Source organism: Squalius cephalus, assembly GCF_949319135.1.
Source record: "Squalius cephalus genome assembly, chromosome: 17".
In the NCBI taxonomy this organism is placed as follows: Eukaryota; Metazoa; Chordata; class Actinopteri; order Cypriniformes; family Leuciscidae; genus Squalius; species Squalius cephalus.
Window position 1 is genome coordinate 10,262,633 of NC_137138.1, and position 18,699 is coordinate 10,281,331.

General features: G+C 37.8%; 1 protein-coding gene across 9 annotated transcripts in view; it reads right to left on the minus strand.

Moving 5' to 3' along the window:
- celf4 (CUGBP, Elav-like family member 4) overlaps positions 1–18,699 on the minus strand; it is a 92,833-nt gene that overhangs the window by 50,364 nt on the left and 23,770 nt on the right. For all 9 annotated transcript variants that reach the window (XR_013823991.1, XR_013823992.1, XM_079898222.1 and 6 more), the window contains exon 2: positions 15,025–15,107. Coding sequence is in view for 7 of the 9 variants with exons in the window: in XM_079898222.1 (XP_079754348.1) it covers positions 15,025–15,107 (83 nt within the window). In the remaining 2 variants the exon portion in view is untranslated. The remainder of the gene's footprint in view (positions 1–15,024; positions 15,108–18,699) is intronic.

Here is an 18,699-nt window from a genome sequence, read left to right on the forward strand (position 1 = left end):
AATTTCGTTTTAAACCCTCCCTCCATTTTGCTGCCACTCTGCATTCATTAGTCAGTCTAATTTAGCAGCTGTCCTTAGCGTTTTCCACGCAGTATCCAGGCCTGTAATGATGTACAGGTTGCACCATCTGTGTGTCAGAGCCCCCGTGTGGCTATGCCTCTCTGTGACTCATCGGTCTGCGCCATCACTGTTGGAGCTGTCGCACGCATCATCATTCTGCGCCGAGGCCAGCGTGCCAAGACTCCGCCGCATGCCGGCATCTCATACATCTCCGACCATCATTTACTTGGCACCAGGCAATTAGAAGACCCAAAAGCCTCAGTGTGGGGTAGGACTAGGTCTCCCTTTTTAATCACCCTTCTTAATGACTTTCTCTGTTCCGTGTCATAAGCCGGCATCTGTAGCTTCTGCATTTCAATTTTTGCGGCCAGACTTGAACGCAATTGTACGAGCACGGAAAAAGAAAGCCTTTCGGAGTTGGGTTCCTGTCCAAAAACATTACAAGGTTGTCCCATGAGGGGCCAATCCATCAAAGTGATTTTTCTCTCCGCCTCCACTCCAGCCCTCTTCTCCTTTGCAACGTAGTCATTTTCTTCTCACTGGGAGTGACATTGATTCATAAAGTACTCTGCTGCAGGTGCCAAGGCACGCCAGAGTTTTGGTAGTGTCGTTGAGTTTGAGTGTGCGAGCTTGTGAGAGTGTGGTTCTCTCTATCTTCTCCGCTGGAGCCAATAGTGTTTAGCCGTACAGTATCAGCAGGGGATGTGTCATATCACAGGGCCAATAGGTCAAGGCTTGAGGTTCGGAGAGCCGTGACTTGAGTCGCTGTGCTGATGAAGTGAAAGGCTGCCGATGATCCTCCGGCACTGAGGGGACTTAACCAGGTTCCAAGGGTCTGACAGGAGGACAGGTCTAATCAGAGAAACCCAGCTCAGAAGGGTAAGACAGCATAATCCGCTCATAGCTCACTCTGCAGAGACGGTAATAAAGCTACAGGACTGACACATGGTGTAGTGTGAATGGCACATGTGGGTAAGGTCAGCATGGATGGTGAAAGAGAGTTAGGGGTCATGTGACCATGGAGACACATTATCAGATTTGGGTAGAGGGGACGCTCGGGAAGGTTATGGCTACTGTGTGATTGATGCAAGTCATGTCGGACGGGCTGCATTTTCACGACTTGAAACTTGCCAAGGCATCATAAAATGTAAAAATATGCAAATTTTCACAGGCTAGTAATGGATAGAAGAAATTTTTCACACGCACACACACACGTTTACTTAGCTATCTAAATGGAGACATTCCATAGACATAATGGTTTTTATACTGTACAAACTGTATAACTCTATGCCTCATCACACACACACACACACACACACACACACACACACACACACACACACACACACACACACACACACACACACACACACACACACACACACACACACAAGTCTTTACTTACTTTATTTTCATACCAGTTTTACAAATGAAGAGGGAGGTTTTTGGAGATTGTACAAAGTTGTCCCCAAAATATAGTTAAGTACACACACACACACACACACACACACACTCACACACACATATATATCTATAATTATTTTTTCTTATTAATTCATATATACAGGTGCTGGTCATAAAATTAGAATATCATCAAAAAGTTGATTTATTTCAAGAATTCAACTTAACAGGTGAAACTAATATATTATATAGACTCATTACATGCAAAGTGAGATATTTCAAGCCTTTATTTAATATAATTTTGATGATTATGGTTTACAGCTTATGAAACCCACGAAATCAAAATCCCAGAAATTTAGAATATTACATGAAATCACACAGTAATTACACAGTGATACCATGGTCATTGAACCAGGTTTTGGTTATTTTGGCAGTGTGGGCCGGTGCAAATCCTGCTGGAAAATGAAGGAAGCATCTCCATAAAGCTTGTCTGCTGAAGGAAGCATGAAGTGCTCTGAAAATGTCCTGGTAGACGGCTGTGTTGAGTGGACAGCACAGTGGATCAACACCAGCCGATGACATGGCTCCCCAAACCAACACAGACTGTGGAAACTTCACACTGGACTTCAAGCATCTTGGATTGTGTGCCTCTCCATTCTTCCTCCAGACTCTGGGACCTTGGTTTCCAAATGAGATGCAAAATTTGCTCTCATCAGAAAAGAGGACTTTGGTCCACTGTGCTTTATTAAATCCAGAGTCAACGCAGCCATCTACCAGGACATTTTCAGAGCACTTCATGCTTCCTTCATTCTCCAGCAGGATTTGCACCTGCCCACACTGCCAAAAGAACCAAAACCTGGTTCAATGACCATGGTATCACTGTGTAATTACTGTGTGATTTCATGTAATATTCTAATTTTCTGGGATTTTGATTTTGTGGTTTTCACAAGCTGTAAGCCATAATCATCAAAATTATAACAAATAAAGGCTTGAAATATCTCACTTTGCATGTAATGAGTCTATATAATATATTAGTTTCACCTGTTAAGTTGAATTCTTGAAATAAATCAACTTTTTGATGATATTCTAATTTTATGACCAGCACCTGTACATGTATATTGCATATATGTTTACTTATATATATATATATATATATAAAATCATTTTTAATTCTTTATACTCAATGTCTAATACTGTATACTAAAATGTAAAACAGCTTTCCTATTTACTTGTGCCCTTTTTCTGTGGCACACGAGGAATGATGCAATACACACAAAGCATCAGCTAAACCCCAAAGTGGATTTTTTGCTCTTCATTATGCGCTGAAAGCATTCTGTCTTTGTCGGGATGTGAAAAAGAATGCAATTTAAAATTGCCCAACTCATCCAGTTTATTCCGATCAAAATCTCTTGAATGCACATCATCATGACTACATAACCTCCCAGGAGGCCTTGAAGGCAGTAGTAGCTCAGCGATGTTTTTAGCACAAATGCTAATGCTGCATATTAATCAACACTAAGCTAGTGCACCTCTCGACTGCTGATCTGACTAATAATGGACCTGAGAAATCGCTGTCTCTTCGCTGAGGGCTGGACTTCACAAATCAGAATGAGTGTCCACAGAGTATGGGAGTTAAACAAAAGAAAGAGGGGGAAACAGTTAACAGAAGTTGACACATCTGACGTCCAGAGCTGTTAAATCACTTTCGGATAGGAGGAGGGGTGTAAGCAAAGGGTTGTAAGTGACGAGACGAGAGAAAAAGCGAGAGAGGCTGAGTGAGAGAGACATTGTCCTGCCATGCGGAAAGGAGAAGAGTGAAAGAGTGTGCAGGAGAGGAGACCTAGTTTGAGGTGAACTCCACAGAAGAAGCTGAATAGAAGCTGAATATCACACTCCTGATTGTTATTAAATGAACGTGATGTGATATTGATAAGTTATCAATAAAACACACTGCCAGATGTGCACGCAATCATAAAAAACATCAAGTCTAGATTCCACTCACAAACGTGTGCGCACACATACAGGCTTCTGACTGGCTAACCGAGAGGACGCTCGCGGCAGGAAGTCAGAGAAAAAGAGAAGCCTCATTGAGCACAGTCTGGCAGTTTGAACACACAGCATCAAGAGCACACAATCGCAAACAGACCAGAGCTGAATGGGTTACACATTTAAGGCCAGAGACCACTAGAAAACGATGAACTGACGTTTAAACATATTTGGAATGTTCTATAAACTCATAACACAGAACTGTGCAGTACGTTCCGTGCAGATCATTATCAAACAGCACGAAACGCATTACAAACGAGTTACGCGTGAGAAATCAGTTGCCTACTGCCTACCAAGACATCATTTTAAAGCATCATATAGGCACACTTCCAACATGTAAGCTGTTATTAATAAAAGCCTTCTAAGCCTTCATGCTTAATTCTGGGCAAATTCTACAGCAATGCTGTATCCTTTGAAGTCAATCCCAGAATGCATTTCGACAAGCTCAGTAAAAATATTAATCAAGATGGTGAATGAGTCAAGAAAAATGTCTGTAAAAAGATTCAGATCATTATATTTTTTGATTATAAATGTCATCCATCCATCTTTTTAAATATTTTTGAAAGAAGCCGATATTCTTTTAAAGTAAAAACAGTAACGTTGTGAAATATTACAATTTCAAATAACCATTGCCTATTTTACTATATTATTTTTGTGGAAACTGGGATACATTTTCAGGATTCTTTAATGAAGAGAAAGTTCAAAAGAACAGAATTTACTTGGAATAAAATAATTTCGTCACTTTTGATCAATCTTTTTATCTTAATCAATAAATTTTATATATCGTTATTAAAGAACACAAAATCTCTCTCTTACACACACACCACACACCCACACGCACACACGCACACTATAACTATAACTATGTTATTCTTTATGTGACAGGATGCTTCCTTAAAATACAGCTTGTTAAAATCACAACATAGAACAACAGTCCATGAAGCAATGCTCGGGAAGAACATGGCACAACAACGCATGGGATATGAAGCACTGAGCAATCCAAAGTACTGCCTCTGAAATGTGACCCTGGACCGCAAAACCAGTCACATGGCTCAATTTTGAAAGCTGAATGAATAAGCTTTCCATTGATGTATGGTTTGTTAGGATAGGACAATATGTGGCTGAGATACAACTATTTGAAAATCTGGAATCTGAGGGTGCAAAAAAAGCGAAACATTGAGAAAATCGCCTTTAAAGTTGTCCATTTATGTTCGCGATTGTGCTGCATTCACTCACAAAAAGAAATGTTTTATATATTTACGGTAGGAAATTTACAAAATATCTTCATGGAACATGATCTTTACTTAATAGCCTAATGATTTTTGGCATACAAGAAAAATCGATAATTTTGACCCATACAATGTATTGTTGGCTATTGCCACAAATATACCTGTGCGACTTGTGAATGAATAAGTAAGAGACACCCCACATAGAAAAAGAGGACAATATAAAGAAACAGAATAAGCTAAGAGCCAGGAGACATAGAAATGGATGGAGGGATAAAGGAAAAAGGGATGGAGGGAAGAACAAATAGAGCAGGAGGCTTAGATGTCTGCCAAGCTGCCTGGACACACTCTGGCCTGATCTCTCCAAGCCTCTCTCCCTTCACCCCTCCTCTTCTGTGGCCACGAAATCATGATTTAACAAACACTGCTTCCTCCTGCCGTCCATCCCTGGATGACACCATAGCAAAACACACACTGAGACCCACACGTAGTGAGTGTATTTAGAGCATGCAAAATCTACTGTCTCCTCAACTCTCCGGCTTGAAAGAGAGAGAGAGAGAGAGAGAGGGGGAACGAAGTACAGCAGGAGAACAGGAAGAAAGGGACAGGATGACACAGCAAATGTGTGACAGACAGCAAAAGAAATTAAGTGTGGACGGAAGCGATGAGAAAGAACTGGGCAGAGACAAGGGAGCAATGGCAGGTGAAATAACAGTGATAGAGGAGAAAAGAAATGAGAGTAGATTGGCAAGGCCCACAATGATGCTCATGGTGAGTATGCCTGTGTTAACCATTAATAGTTCATTCATTCACTGGAGAAACTCCATAATATAAATATATACACAACCAGAAAAATATATAACATTTACATTCATTCATTTCGTTTTTAATCAAGACGACTGACAATTGAGGAATACAACAAGCGATTAATCTAAAGAGGCAATAAACACTATTAATACAAAGATTCAGTCATCGTAAAAAAGCCATTGTAAAGCAGTCAATATGTACGTGTGGATGCACATCAAATGAGTCTTACAACAGTGGCCATTCTAAGCAGTCTGTGATCAGATTTGCTTTTTTTTTTTTTTTTACATAAGAGATGCCAGCAGTATTCAAACTTTTAGCTGTTTTGTTGATTTTCTGCAGAAAAGTAAACAAGAAATCCATAATGAATGCGAAAAGAAATTTTGCTCTAGTAACGGTAATCAAAGGTCAAAATAAATGAGAAATGCTGTGCAAAAATAATATTTCGCAATCAAAGACATTGCTACTCGGATGAAATGAGATTTACTCAATTTTCACAGAGGTTGTGTCACTATAAAAATAATAAAAATAAATAAATATATAAATCAATTTAGGCAGAAATAAAGTCAAAATAATTAGCCTCCTCAGGTAAAACTAGTCCTGTCATAATAAATGGTTAAATAAGTAATAAGTAAATAATAAGTAATTAATAGGGCTAAATAAATGATTTTTTTTTTAACAGTAGCTCACTTTTGCATAAAGAAATACCTTTTCTTTAAGTGCTGTATGATATTCGCTGCCCACATACAGCAGAAAATTCATTGACTCCTGAAAAGATGAAAGATTTCCAATTGACTAACAGCTTCAAGAATAAAGGCCACCACAGAGGGAACCTGAACAGTGAGAAAACAGGTGAGAAACAAACAGCAGAAAATAGAATGAGTGAGAGAGAGTGAGAGTGAGAGAGAGAGAGAGAGAGTCTGAATCCAGCACCCTGGACAGCACCTATCGATCGTCTCCCAGCACACATCACCACAACTTTCACAGATTGCTATTGAGAAGTGACCTGTAATGCAATTACGGCCCAATGCAGAGCCGAAGTGGCCATCAATAATTAAAAGGCAGCCAAGTCGTGGCCTGCAATTGTGTTTTTATTCCCGCGTCGCCGTTGTTGTTGTGTCCGCTTGCCCCGGCTACCAAACTGTTGTGCCACCGGGGCTCCAATAAGATTTGTGAAAATGCGTCCTTCAATAAAACCAATCACATCGGACAAATGTCCTCCGCTGTAAAGTTTATTATTCCGCCGCCATATGGCTCCGACCACAGCACAGTCGTATTAACCAGCAACAAATCACCACACGCAACTGCTGTCTGCTCGACGAGGCTATTATGAGTGGATATGTCAACGTACCTATTGTCTCATCCGCTCCGGGCGCCCGCACAGTGTTTAGACGAAGTCAGCACGACATCGGCTGCAAAAGGAAATTTGTATTTTTTTTTCCTCCTTCCTGGGCCACTGTGCTGTCACAAGCATTTTTCACACTGAATTCTGGATATAGAGCGTCTCTTCCGTATTACATAATGTTGTAATCAGTACAGCAGGCCCCCACAGTGGAGGCAGCGAGCTCTACAAGTTGAGAAGAAGAGCATCTATTTTTCACGACGACAGACGAGTATCTGTCAAAACGTCTCTCTCAGCAACGGATTCGCAGGTTTAATCACGGTGAGCTGTGAGTGATTACGTAAGGATTGTGAACTCGCAGGTGATTCTGAGCGAGGTTCTCTTCCAAGAAGGAGGTCAATTCAGAAGACGTTTAACCCCAAAATCACAAACAGAAAATACATTTTGCATTAAGAAAATGAAGACCATAATGATATTTGGAATTGTGAAATTTTCATGACAACTGCACACATCAATCTTACTGTATATACAGTATTCCACATACTATATACCACAAGTATGGTTTACATTTTGTATTCAATTATCATAATATGGTAGTACAAGAAACACTGCCATTATTTATAAATATTTTACAATTTAAGCTTTTTTTTCATTACTGCAATGAGGATTGCCTGAAAAAAAAAAAAAAAAAAAACGCTTAATTATCATTTTAAAACGTCACAAGGCAAAATATATTAAAACATCCTAAAAGATTTCTTAAGCAAAATACATTGTTTCAGTCAAAAGTTTAGACACACTTGCCTTTACATTATATTTCTCATGATCATTTATGCTTGAAATTATCTTTGTAAAAAAAAGTCTGTAAGATTTTAAGTCTATTGTGAATTTTATTTTATTTTATTTGAATACATTTTAAAATGTCATTTATTCCTACGATGGCAAAGCAGAATTTTCAGCATTATTACTTCAGTCTTCAGTGTCACATGATCCTTCAGAAATCATTCTAATATGCTGATTTGGTGATAATAATTTCTTATTATTATCAATAACAAGTATTGATAATAAGAATAAGATTTGTATTTTTTTGAGGAAACGGTGATACATCTTTTCAGGATTCTTTGATGAATTTAATCAAATTTAAAATACGCATTTATATGAAAATGAAATTTTGGTAACATTATAAATAAATGGAAGGTCACACTTCAATTTGAGTTATTTTTTTATTTAATTTTGTCACTTACATTATTTTATAATTACTCTAAAATATGAAAGATAGTGGTAATAATAATATTATAGTAATCTTTTACTTGTAATGTAAGATTAACACAGCACGTTTCTGTAAATGAATACAGCAATTACTTTAGTTTAAAACACAACACATTCAAAGGTCTTCACACTCCCTTTTTCCCCGGACCTCTCTTGGGGATCAGGTCAATATTGACCAGTCGGAAGACTTATTGAAAGAGCTGCCACAAAAGTAGGTCACGCGGTTGGTCAATGGTATGGATTTCTAGCATATCACACACACTCGCCAGAGAGAGAGAGCGAGAGAGAGAGAGAGAGAGAGAGAGAGAGTGAGAGAGAGAGAGAGAGAGAGAGAGAGAGAGAGAGAGAGAGAGAGAGAGAGAGAGATGTAAATGAACAGAAATCAGAGCAAAGAGCCTAATTCTGTCCTTCTTTCTTTCTTCCATCCCTTCATGTGTTTCAATCCTCTCTTTCACCCCTCCTCTTTTCCCATTTCATCTCTGTTTCTGGAGGCACGGCACAGGCTCATATCAGAGATCAGAGCTGCTGTAGGTGTGTGTGTGTGTGTGTGTGTGTGTGTGTGTGTGTACACCTTTATGAGTTACAAAATGATGCATTGATCCACATTGTGCTTCCTTATCCACAGACTGTCAGCATGTACTATCATTGGTCAATGGACAGTCCATTTATGTGTTTGAGAGTATAAATGTGTGCTTTAAAGTATTTTTTTTTTTACTGGGTGTCTGCATTTATTTCGTCTCGATATATGTGCGTGTATGTGGGAGGTGAGGTAAGTTTATCTTCGGGTATGTTCAGAATGGAACACTAACTATTTCTGAAAGAAAATAGCATGCAGTGTGTGTACAGTGCATATCAGTCTTCTGAATGTGCGAGTTTCCGAATGATGCAACATTTGCCAGAACGTGCAACCAGAGCGCACTGTGTGAAATACTGAATCCAATAATGCAATGCGATCAACTTGACATTTTACAGCATTCTGACAAATGAACAAGAACAATGTTGTGGTGAGGAGAAGGGCAGGGCCGTGATAGCGATTGTTAAAGACCAGCGCAACACATCAGTCTCGAGTCCCATGGAGGAGCTCCGGAAGGATAAAAGGAGGAGAGATGACAGTGGAAGACGAGAGAGAGTGCCAGGCTTGGGACATTTATGTTGTGTTTTATTATGTTTATGCTGCAGTTGTCAGTGAGGGGCTAACGCTTACTTTCGTTTTGTTGTTTGTTAATTTCGTTATTAAACTTACATTGAATGTTCGCCAGTTCCCGCCTTCTTCTTCTTTCTTTTATTTGTAACAAATATCAACTGAGATCTCTTTTGACTTCATTATTTGATCGACAAAATGGGATTAAAAATGCAAAATAACTGGATTTATTTATAAGATAATAACTGGATGGTGCTTGCTGAATTAAACATGCATGTTAATTAGACAACGATGTAGCTGTTTGAATTGTTCTTTTATAATTATAGCATATACTATGCACAGTATACTAGTAGCATTCCATTTTGAACATAACCATGGTGTATCTGTGAAGCCTTGCCACAACGTTTATTACAGTTTGAGTCTCCTGCAAATATTTTTTACATGAATATTCATCCACATGAATGCGTATTTGTGAACATTTTGCATTTGTGTGCGTTCCAGTGAGTAATAGCTTCCCCGTTTGTACTCGTGCGTGTGTGTGTATTTAAACGTGAGCGAGAGAGCGGCCGTGGGTGTGTACACACACCCTCCTGCTGATGAGGCCCAGTGCCAGAATCAATAGAGTGCTTCTGAGGCATCATACTGTAGTATGAGAGAGAGGCCGGAAGAGATTTTAATAAATACAGTGTGCATGAGAGCATGGCCTGACTTGTCACTGCAATCGCCCCAAATGGGAAAAAAAAAAAAAACTCCCCCTTTTATAATCTATATGTATGAAACACAATATTATAGCTTCAAAAACTTTCATCTTTTAAAATAGTTTTTAGTATTTTCTACAGAATAAAACACTTTTTTTTAAATGTTGTATGTCAGTATAGTTTTTTTTTTACATACTTTCATTGAACCAATTATATTTAAAAATATATTAAGATAGAAAAAGTGTCAGTTTAACATGCCACAAATACCGCAGGAACTGTCATAAATGTCATTTTAAAAGGGCCATAACTTAAAGCTGCAGTCCGTAGTTTTTCCTCTTTGTCGCCATCTCTGTTCGAAATGTGCAATTACAGTTATTTGCGGAATTATCAACTTTACGTGGGTTGTGCCTCGGCACGGCACAGCGCGAATGAATCCAATGTTTTGAGGAGAATGTGCGGCTGTCAGTCGCCGCGCCGGTGTGGATGCTGTCATTCGGAAACACAGATTCTACTTTTTGGGAGTATGACCAACATTAGAATTTTCACCAGAAAATGTCACCTGAACAAGTAAGTAACGTCCACTTTTGTTCTGACCAACTAAGGGAAAAAAGCATTGCATAAATCGCGCCAATTAAATCCAACGATCGCTTATATCACGTCAAACCGTGCAAATTATACTTTGTTCTCAAATTTTTAATGTTAACAACATCAGCATTGCTTGACTACATTTAATGCCTTTCCGATATTTATCCTTGTTTTCGCATGGGCCCGGTTGCAGTCTCTTTTTTTCTGTAGCAACTCCGAAGTCAGAAGTCTTTTGCATTTTTTAACGGGTGAATCTCCAGTTCTGGATCCACCATCAAATTGATAAGTTTAATTATATCAAGTGCTGTGAGAAAAGGTAAAAATCTCCACCTCCAACATCCTCACACGCAATATAGCCTACTAGCCGAGACACCTTCTTTATGTGTACAGGTGTTACGTAATGGCGCAAAGACATGCTCGAATTTCCTGCGGAAATCCACCAGTACCACTGGAATCAAAAACATTACAATCTTACACTTTTGAATCGAGCTAAACCAAGCAGATAGTTTTGAACACTGGCTGGTTATGTACTTGCTCAAAAATTTATTTAGGATCATTTTTAACCTAAAAACGGACTGCAACTTTAAGAAAACAGGATTTTCTTTGTTCTTTTTGATGTACAGTAATACCACTGGCAAAATGTCCTTTCAATAAAACTTGGCAACCTATGCAGTAGAAAGGCAACCAAAAAACAGAAAACAGAGAAAAATGGCTGTTGTCTTCCCTTTTGCCAAATAGGATGGAAACCTGCAACACCCATAATGCAAGTCCAAGGCCACGCCCACCAGTCTGCTATGGATATGCTTATCATCAAATACTGCCTTGCTTTAGTAGAAAATACTTCTTAGCAAACTTTTAGTCACAATGGTGCCGACTTTTATTGTTCCTGGGTGCAATAATGTTTAGTGGGAGCAAGTAATTTTTGGTTTCCAGCAAGTTGCAGTCATTGGCTAAAGGCTGCAAAGAACCGTAAATACGGAGAGAACTCCGAGATGGAAAATCTATCTGAAAGCGGAAAATCATCCAGTTTGAAATGTTGACCATGTTTGTAGTCAATATTTCAAACCGAATGTCTACGCACACAGTGTTTTAGGGCAAACAGAGGGGAAAAACTAAAAGAAAACGCTCAACCCATCAAATTTACAGGTAAGAAAGCTGTTGCCATAGTGTTCTATTTTTACCATAATTCGGTTTAAAGAGTAGACAAAGTATGATACAAATTTCAGCGATACCTACTCTTCCAAGAACTGTTCTGGTAATAACCCTCTGTCGATCCGACAGTCTGTGGGCGGGGATACAAAAATGCGGTATAGTATAATGTGTAGTTTTCACGATAGCCCTGGAGCTGTAAAAATGACTTTTGCTGACAAATGTGAATTTCTCGGTCCAGGTAGCATGAAGAACGAGCAAACACTGTTTATTTACATATACTAACGACACTGTAACAATACAAAGAGGGTTGAAAATCGGTAAAGTTACACTTTAAACTTCGATATGTGCAAATTGTTATTCAAAAAATCATAGCACATTAACATATGATCACCCGTGTTTACTTATAAATGGCTATTTAGTTATCAGCAACTTCATGAATCAATCCTGAGTAATTTACAAATAAAAGTCTTAAAAGAGACAGTACCAAAACAGCTGGTTTATTTGTAAAGGTCAGAAAGGGTGCAAAATTGCTTTTATAAAACTAAATTAAGACCATTAAATAACATTATGCAAAATATAAAAGTGTAGAATATAGCCCAGAAAATATGACAAATGATAATATACCTAAATGTAATAACCCAGAAAAAATATAAGGTGCAAACGGCTGATTTTCTGTATCATACCAGTAGGTAATACACCTTAAACCAAATTACACCTATAAACACTATATTCCGTCCTGCATTTCTTTATAGCTGCAATATTGTGATGTCAAATATGGCAGAAATGCTCGATAAGCACAATATAAATGCTTGTGCAATTTTAGTCGGAGTGGATCCCGCACAAAACAAAAGAAACTGTCACAGAGAGTCGGGCTTTAAGCTAACAGGCGCAAATGTGTTTTTCATCATTCATTTGGAGCGACTGAAGGTCCAAGAACAGCCCACTCTTTTTGGCTCTTTCTATCTCTTCCAGACTTGAACTTGGGAGGCCTTCTTGCACTTGACAGAACTTTCTAACATAAAAACCACTTTCCTAAAAACCATCAAGCTGTCAAGTGAAGTGGAAAAATGAGAGAGATTACTGCATAAAGGCTGAGAAGGGGGGCAAAGAGAAAGAAAGGAAAAGAGATGGAGGATGGCTCAAGATTCTCCTGCAGATAAAACACATAAAAGGTTCCAATGACTTTTTCATCACTTCAGACTTATTTATTCTTCTTTCTCTCTCTGTCTCTCTTTCTTTGTTTACTTAAGCATTTATCATTCACAATAAAAATGTGTTACTCAATTTCGAAGCTTATTCTACAAGAATGTACAAACTATATATTCTATCCACTAAACCTACCTCTGATTTATTTTAACAACGTGACATAATGAGTATTTGTATTTCCTATTGACAGCATTGTTATTTTTTGGGGGTATTTGTAAACATTTTAAGGAACTCTTAATACTAATGTAATTAATGTCTAATAAAGGTCGGTTTAAAGCACTTAATTAAAGTGAGAACTAATTACGGTTAATAAGTTGTTAGCAAAGCATTATCTAACTCTTTATAAATGAGCTAATTAAACAATAATAATTAGTTAATTACAGTGACAATGAACGAAGAACTCACTGTTTGTATATTAATGTATTAACTACAGTTAATTAGTTAACTATTAATTAACTATAAACTAATAGTTTGCACATGATTTTTATAATAAGTATACAGTAATAAAGTATTTTACCAGATCTCAATATGAGCTCAAACATTTCTCATTAAATGATCCCAGCTGTACTATCCACATTCATTTCACATCTTTACTCATACTATACGTCTCATTTACACCTTTTTACATCTATTATGGAAATATAGGAGAAACATCCGAGACAAAGACAACCAAGAACTCTATTAAGTCTCCTGAGCTCTGAATGAGCAAACCGAGCGATAAAATGTTCCTCTGGGTAATTAGTATTCTTATGAAACATTTGTGATAGGCAGAGCCTTCGATTGAATTCATTTGCTGCTGCTGCGTTTGCATTTCGTGCAAATAGATGTGCTCGTAATAAGACGATCAAGGGTTTTTCTTATTACAGTCAACATCTAACATGATGACTTACACGCTCATGGCGGGATGGGGGCGGATGAACGAAACGTGTATGGCTGTGTGCGCGCTTTTACAGAGTGAATATTCTTTGCACTAAGAGAAAGGAAGTGGAACTACAGCAAAGTGACTCCCCTTGCATTCAACATCTATGATGTCATAATCACTCGCATCAAAGGCATTCCGTTCGCCACGGCAACTGTCATTCTCCCTGGAGGCGTCATTAAAACAGAACACACCAAACCGAGCTGAGCAAGAGCTTACGGAGAAACTTCAAAACACACACACACACACACACTGCAACCAAACAATGTTAGAGTGGGACAGCAAGTTTGTACTGAACCTAAAAAGGAGTGACATAGTAAAACATTCACATACACACACACGTGCCTGCAGACATTCATACGGCACGATCGCACACACACACACATGCTCAGAGACACTAAAAGACACTATAAATAGGCCAGCTCTAATGTGGTGCTGTGTAGTTCTTGCCCTTGGGTACAAGGCTCTTCCAGAAAGAGAGAGAGATGAAGAGGAAAAGGAAGGAAGAGTATGAGAAGCGAGGGAACGGGATTGCAAATGCAAGCCAAAAAAGAAGAGTTAGCGCTTTTTGAGGGCTATCTTTTTAAGATATGCGACAAAAAAATACACGGAAATAAATCTTCTAGCCAAACCTGCATACAATGTGTTTAAATGTAAAACGTATTACATATACATTTGGGTAGTTGACACATAGCACTGCACTATTTTTTATTTGATAAAGTACAGTAAAACACTAATATTTTGAAATATTTGTAACACTTTAATTTATAAAATATATAAAATAACAGTTTTTTGTTTTAATAGATTTTAAAATTCATGTAAAAAATACATGTAATTTATTCCTGTAATAACAAAGCTTAATTTTAAACATCATTACTCCAGTCTTCAGTGTGATCCATTGGAAATCATTCTAATATGCTGATTTTTTATTATTATCAATGTTGAAAACATATTTAAACCTACATAGTTAAACATATTTACTGTACTTTTGATCAATTTAATGCATCCTGAATTAATATAAGCTATAAAAATAACACCAAAATGCATATAATAATATGCTATAATAGCATGTCACATGGAAAACTTCCCAAAAGTATTTTATGCCAACTACCCATTTGTTGTAGCGTGCATGTGTTTTTTTTGCATGTTTATGTTTGTGTTTGACCGTGATGACCTACCCCAGGTAGCGTCTTCTGCTCGTGAAGCGCGGTCTGAGCTTTTAGCGCCGATTCTCTTGCACAGTATGTGAGGAAGGCACAGCCTGAGAGAGGAAATAACAGAGACAGAGATAAATTAAAGACAGGTCAGAGAGGTTGAGACACAAGCAGGTGTCCGTTTGAGTGGAGCTGGGCTCTCTACCTTCATATTGTTTTTGCCAAACCAGGAAAGAAACACAACATTATTACATTTGTGTAGCAGACACAGAGACATAAAAGAAAGAAGAGAGATGAAGACGTTCTGAGCACATGCCCAGAGCCATACACACTTATGCTCCCCAGAGAAAGATGGAGAATGTGCGCAAATACAAGTGTGTGTGTGTATGTGGAAGAAAATATGCAGCTTCTTTTAATTTTCTGGCAACACGGCCTTGCTGGTATCAACATTTAACAGTGTATGAATGTGCATGCTTGCTCATTAATTTGACAGACAATAAGGATGCACTGTTTGGGATTTTTTGGCCAATAAAAATAGCTGATCATTATTTTTTGTAAAAAATAGCATTCATACTAGCACTTTTCAGAAAATTACCTTGCTTCAAGTACACTCAGGCTTGAACATTTTTATGTACAAAAACCTGCTTGGTTTGAAACCACAGAGTAAAAAAAAAAAAATTATATATATATATATATATATATATATATATATATATATATATATATATATATATATATATATATATATATATATATATATATATATATATATATATATATACACACATATACAATTGTATGTTATTGCCAGTAAAAAAAAAAAAAAAAAAAAAAAAAAAAAGTATATATATATATATATATATATATATATATATATATATATATATATATTTTTTTTTTTTTTTTTTTTTTTACTGGCAATAACATTTTTATGAAAGCCGCAACAATAAAAAAAAAATGTCTCAACATATTTTAAATGTGTTATAATTATACGATTCATTAATCATTTATCATAACAATTTATTTTAATGAATTAATTACTTTTTTTGTTATATTTGCAAAAACAATTGTAAATCCATGAAAAAAAAAAATTCATAAATATTCATTAGTCATGTGAATGATGCTTCTGGAATTTCAACAAAATACTAGGCAGCTATATAGATAATATTATCTGCCAATTAAATGATCAGAATTCACAACCACAATATTCAATACATTACAGAGCACCAAAAACACATGTACTTGTGTACATCAACAAATGTGAGATTTAAGAGACAATGCAGCACTGGTTCAAAAGGGCAAGAGGCAGTTCCTTAAAAAACAAGATTTGCAAATAGCAGGAGTGAATTAACAAAATGTACTGCATGATGAAAGGATAAGCCAAACAATGACAACAGCAACAACAAAAAGTTATGGAGGAAATCTGTAAGAAGAAAGAATGAGATGGCAAGAAAGTTCATCAGTCTGATGCGATAGGATCTTTTCTCAGCTTTCATGGTCTGCTGCAACTCACGCCTCAGTCTTTAAGTTCAGTGTGACAAGACGACAATCTTCCTGTCCCTCCTCGGAACATCTGCCCTAACGTGCATCAATGTGAGTTTGTGTTAACATCCAGCTCTTCGAACAAGCACTCACTCTCATACGATGCTAATCTCACCCCGCTAAAGTAGTTTGCTAAAAACAACCATGAATCTTTTCAGCGTCAACTTAATCAAAAAATCCCACTGGGATAGGAATTGAGTGGAATAACCACTGAACAAAAGCTGAAACGATTAGCGTCGCATTTGTACATGAGGTAAGCAAATTTGAATATGCAAAAGAATGTTAATGGATGCTAATGTTTATGCTAATCTTGCATTAATATTAAAAAAATGCTAATATATTAATATGCTGAGTAAACATGATAATCTGCCGCTGACATTTCCGCCTGCATGCTAATAGTGTCACAAATGACGATAAGATGGAAAGACTGATTGCTAACCAAAATGGAAAATTAAAACAAATTTATTTTCAAACAAACCCTTGTTGCAGCAAGGTGCTAATCTTTTCTTTTTAACAAAAAAGAAACATAAAACCATTTTGGTGATGAAAGAAAACTAATCAAAATCAAATACAAAAATTTACCATGTTAACCACAGCTTCTGCAGTTATTGTAAAAAAAACTTTTATATGAGATTTTGGTAGCATTTTACAATAAAGTTTCGTTCGTTACCTTTAGTTAAATATAAGAGTTAACATGAACTAAAAATGAAAAATACAGCATTTATTAATCTCAGGCCCTGTTTACGCCTGTTATTAAGATGCATTTTGGCCGATCGGATCGCAAGTAGACGAGGGAGACACATTCTCGTTTACACCTGGTGTTTTAATACGTCATTTGTCCACTTTCAACCACTTCTGTACTGATTTCTTCGAGGGGAGGGTCTATAATGGGCGGGAAAATTATTGTTTTTTTTCAGATCTTTCGATCTAATGCACAAAATAAGCTTGCGCAATTTACATATGAACGAGCCCGGAGACGATGGAAAAACACACAGAGAGCAGAAGCTTTCGTTTCTGCTCGGATAGCCGCGAGTGTTTGAAATCAGGAATGGAGAGAACATTGTACTTGGTACGTTTTTCGTCTGCAAACCAAACTTGGGTCTCAAGCCGACAAAGTTTAATTCCCATCTGGCTATACCTTGCTTCCCATAGTGTTTATGCAATAGGTCAGTTGGCAGTGAGTAGACGGTCTTTTGGGGCTGTTTGAATGCATTCGACCACATGAGCGTCTACAGTACCAAAGCAATTCAGTCAAATGCGTTTTCGACTACCTCTGTAAGTGGTCGAAAGTGTGTGGTCTGATCGACCAAAACGGTTCTTAATACCATGTGTAAACAGGATCCGAGGCTCGAACCTCGGTCGTAGCGCTGCCCACAAGGCTATCGGCTCCATCTAGTAGCTAACTACTTTAGTAGCTATTTTAGTAGATACTAAAAAGAAAAGTGGCCTCAGAAAGGCCGCAGGGATGCTAAACACACACAAGGGACACACGCACTGACGTTCACACACACACACGGGCCTCCTGAGGCTAGAGCATGAATCAGCAATATTCTTCCCCGCTGTCCACTCTGTGTGTTTAACCCTGGCCAGGTTGGGTGAGCGCATGTACGCTTGCGTATATATATGTGTGTGTGTCGATGTGTGTGTCTCCCGCAGTCCTGCCTGGGATTTTTAATTAACTCTGACTCATTAGCGTTGGGGAGAGCTCAGTGTGACAGCTTGGCGTGCTCCTCTGAGGGCCTGTCATGTTATAGAACGGGCTAGAGCTCTCATGGGACACTTGTGCATGCTTCCCTGTCCCACTTGACAAGCACCGGGGCGCACACACAGACGAACGTGCACAAATATACGGGATGAACGGAAAGATAATGGAGAACCTCTATTTGTTTGTCCTCTAAAAGCAATATTGTTTCTTTCCGTCTGGTCAAGACAGCACTTTAAAGACAACAGAGAGAAAATGCAAGAGAGAAAAGAAAATGCAAAAGTACAAAGGGAGCAGGGAAGATAAAACACAACGGTCGGATGGTAATGGAGGGGTTTGTCAGAGGCGTAGGTTTCTTTTGAACATCAGGGCACGTCTCAAAGCACTCTGGAAAAATAAAACAAACAAACAAATAAAAAATGAATTTGAGAAACTTCCAGTGGTTCTAACTTGTT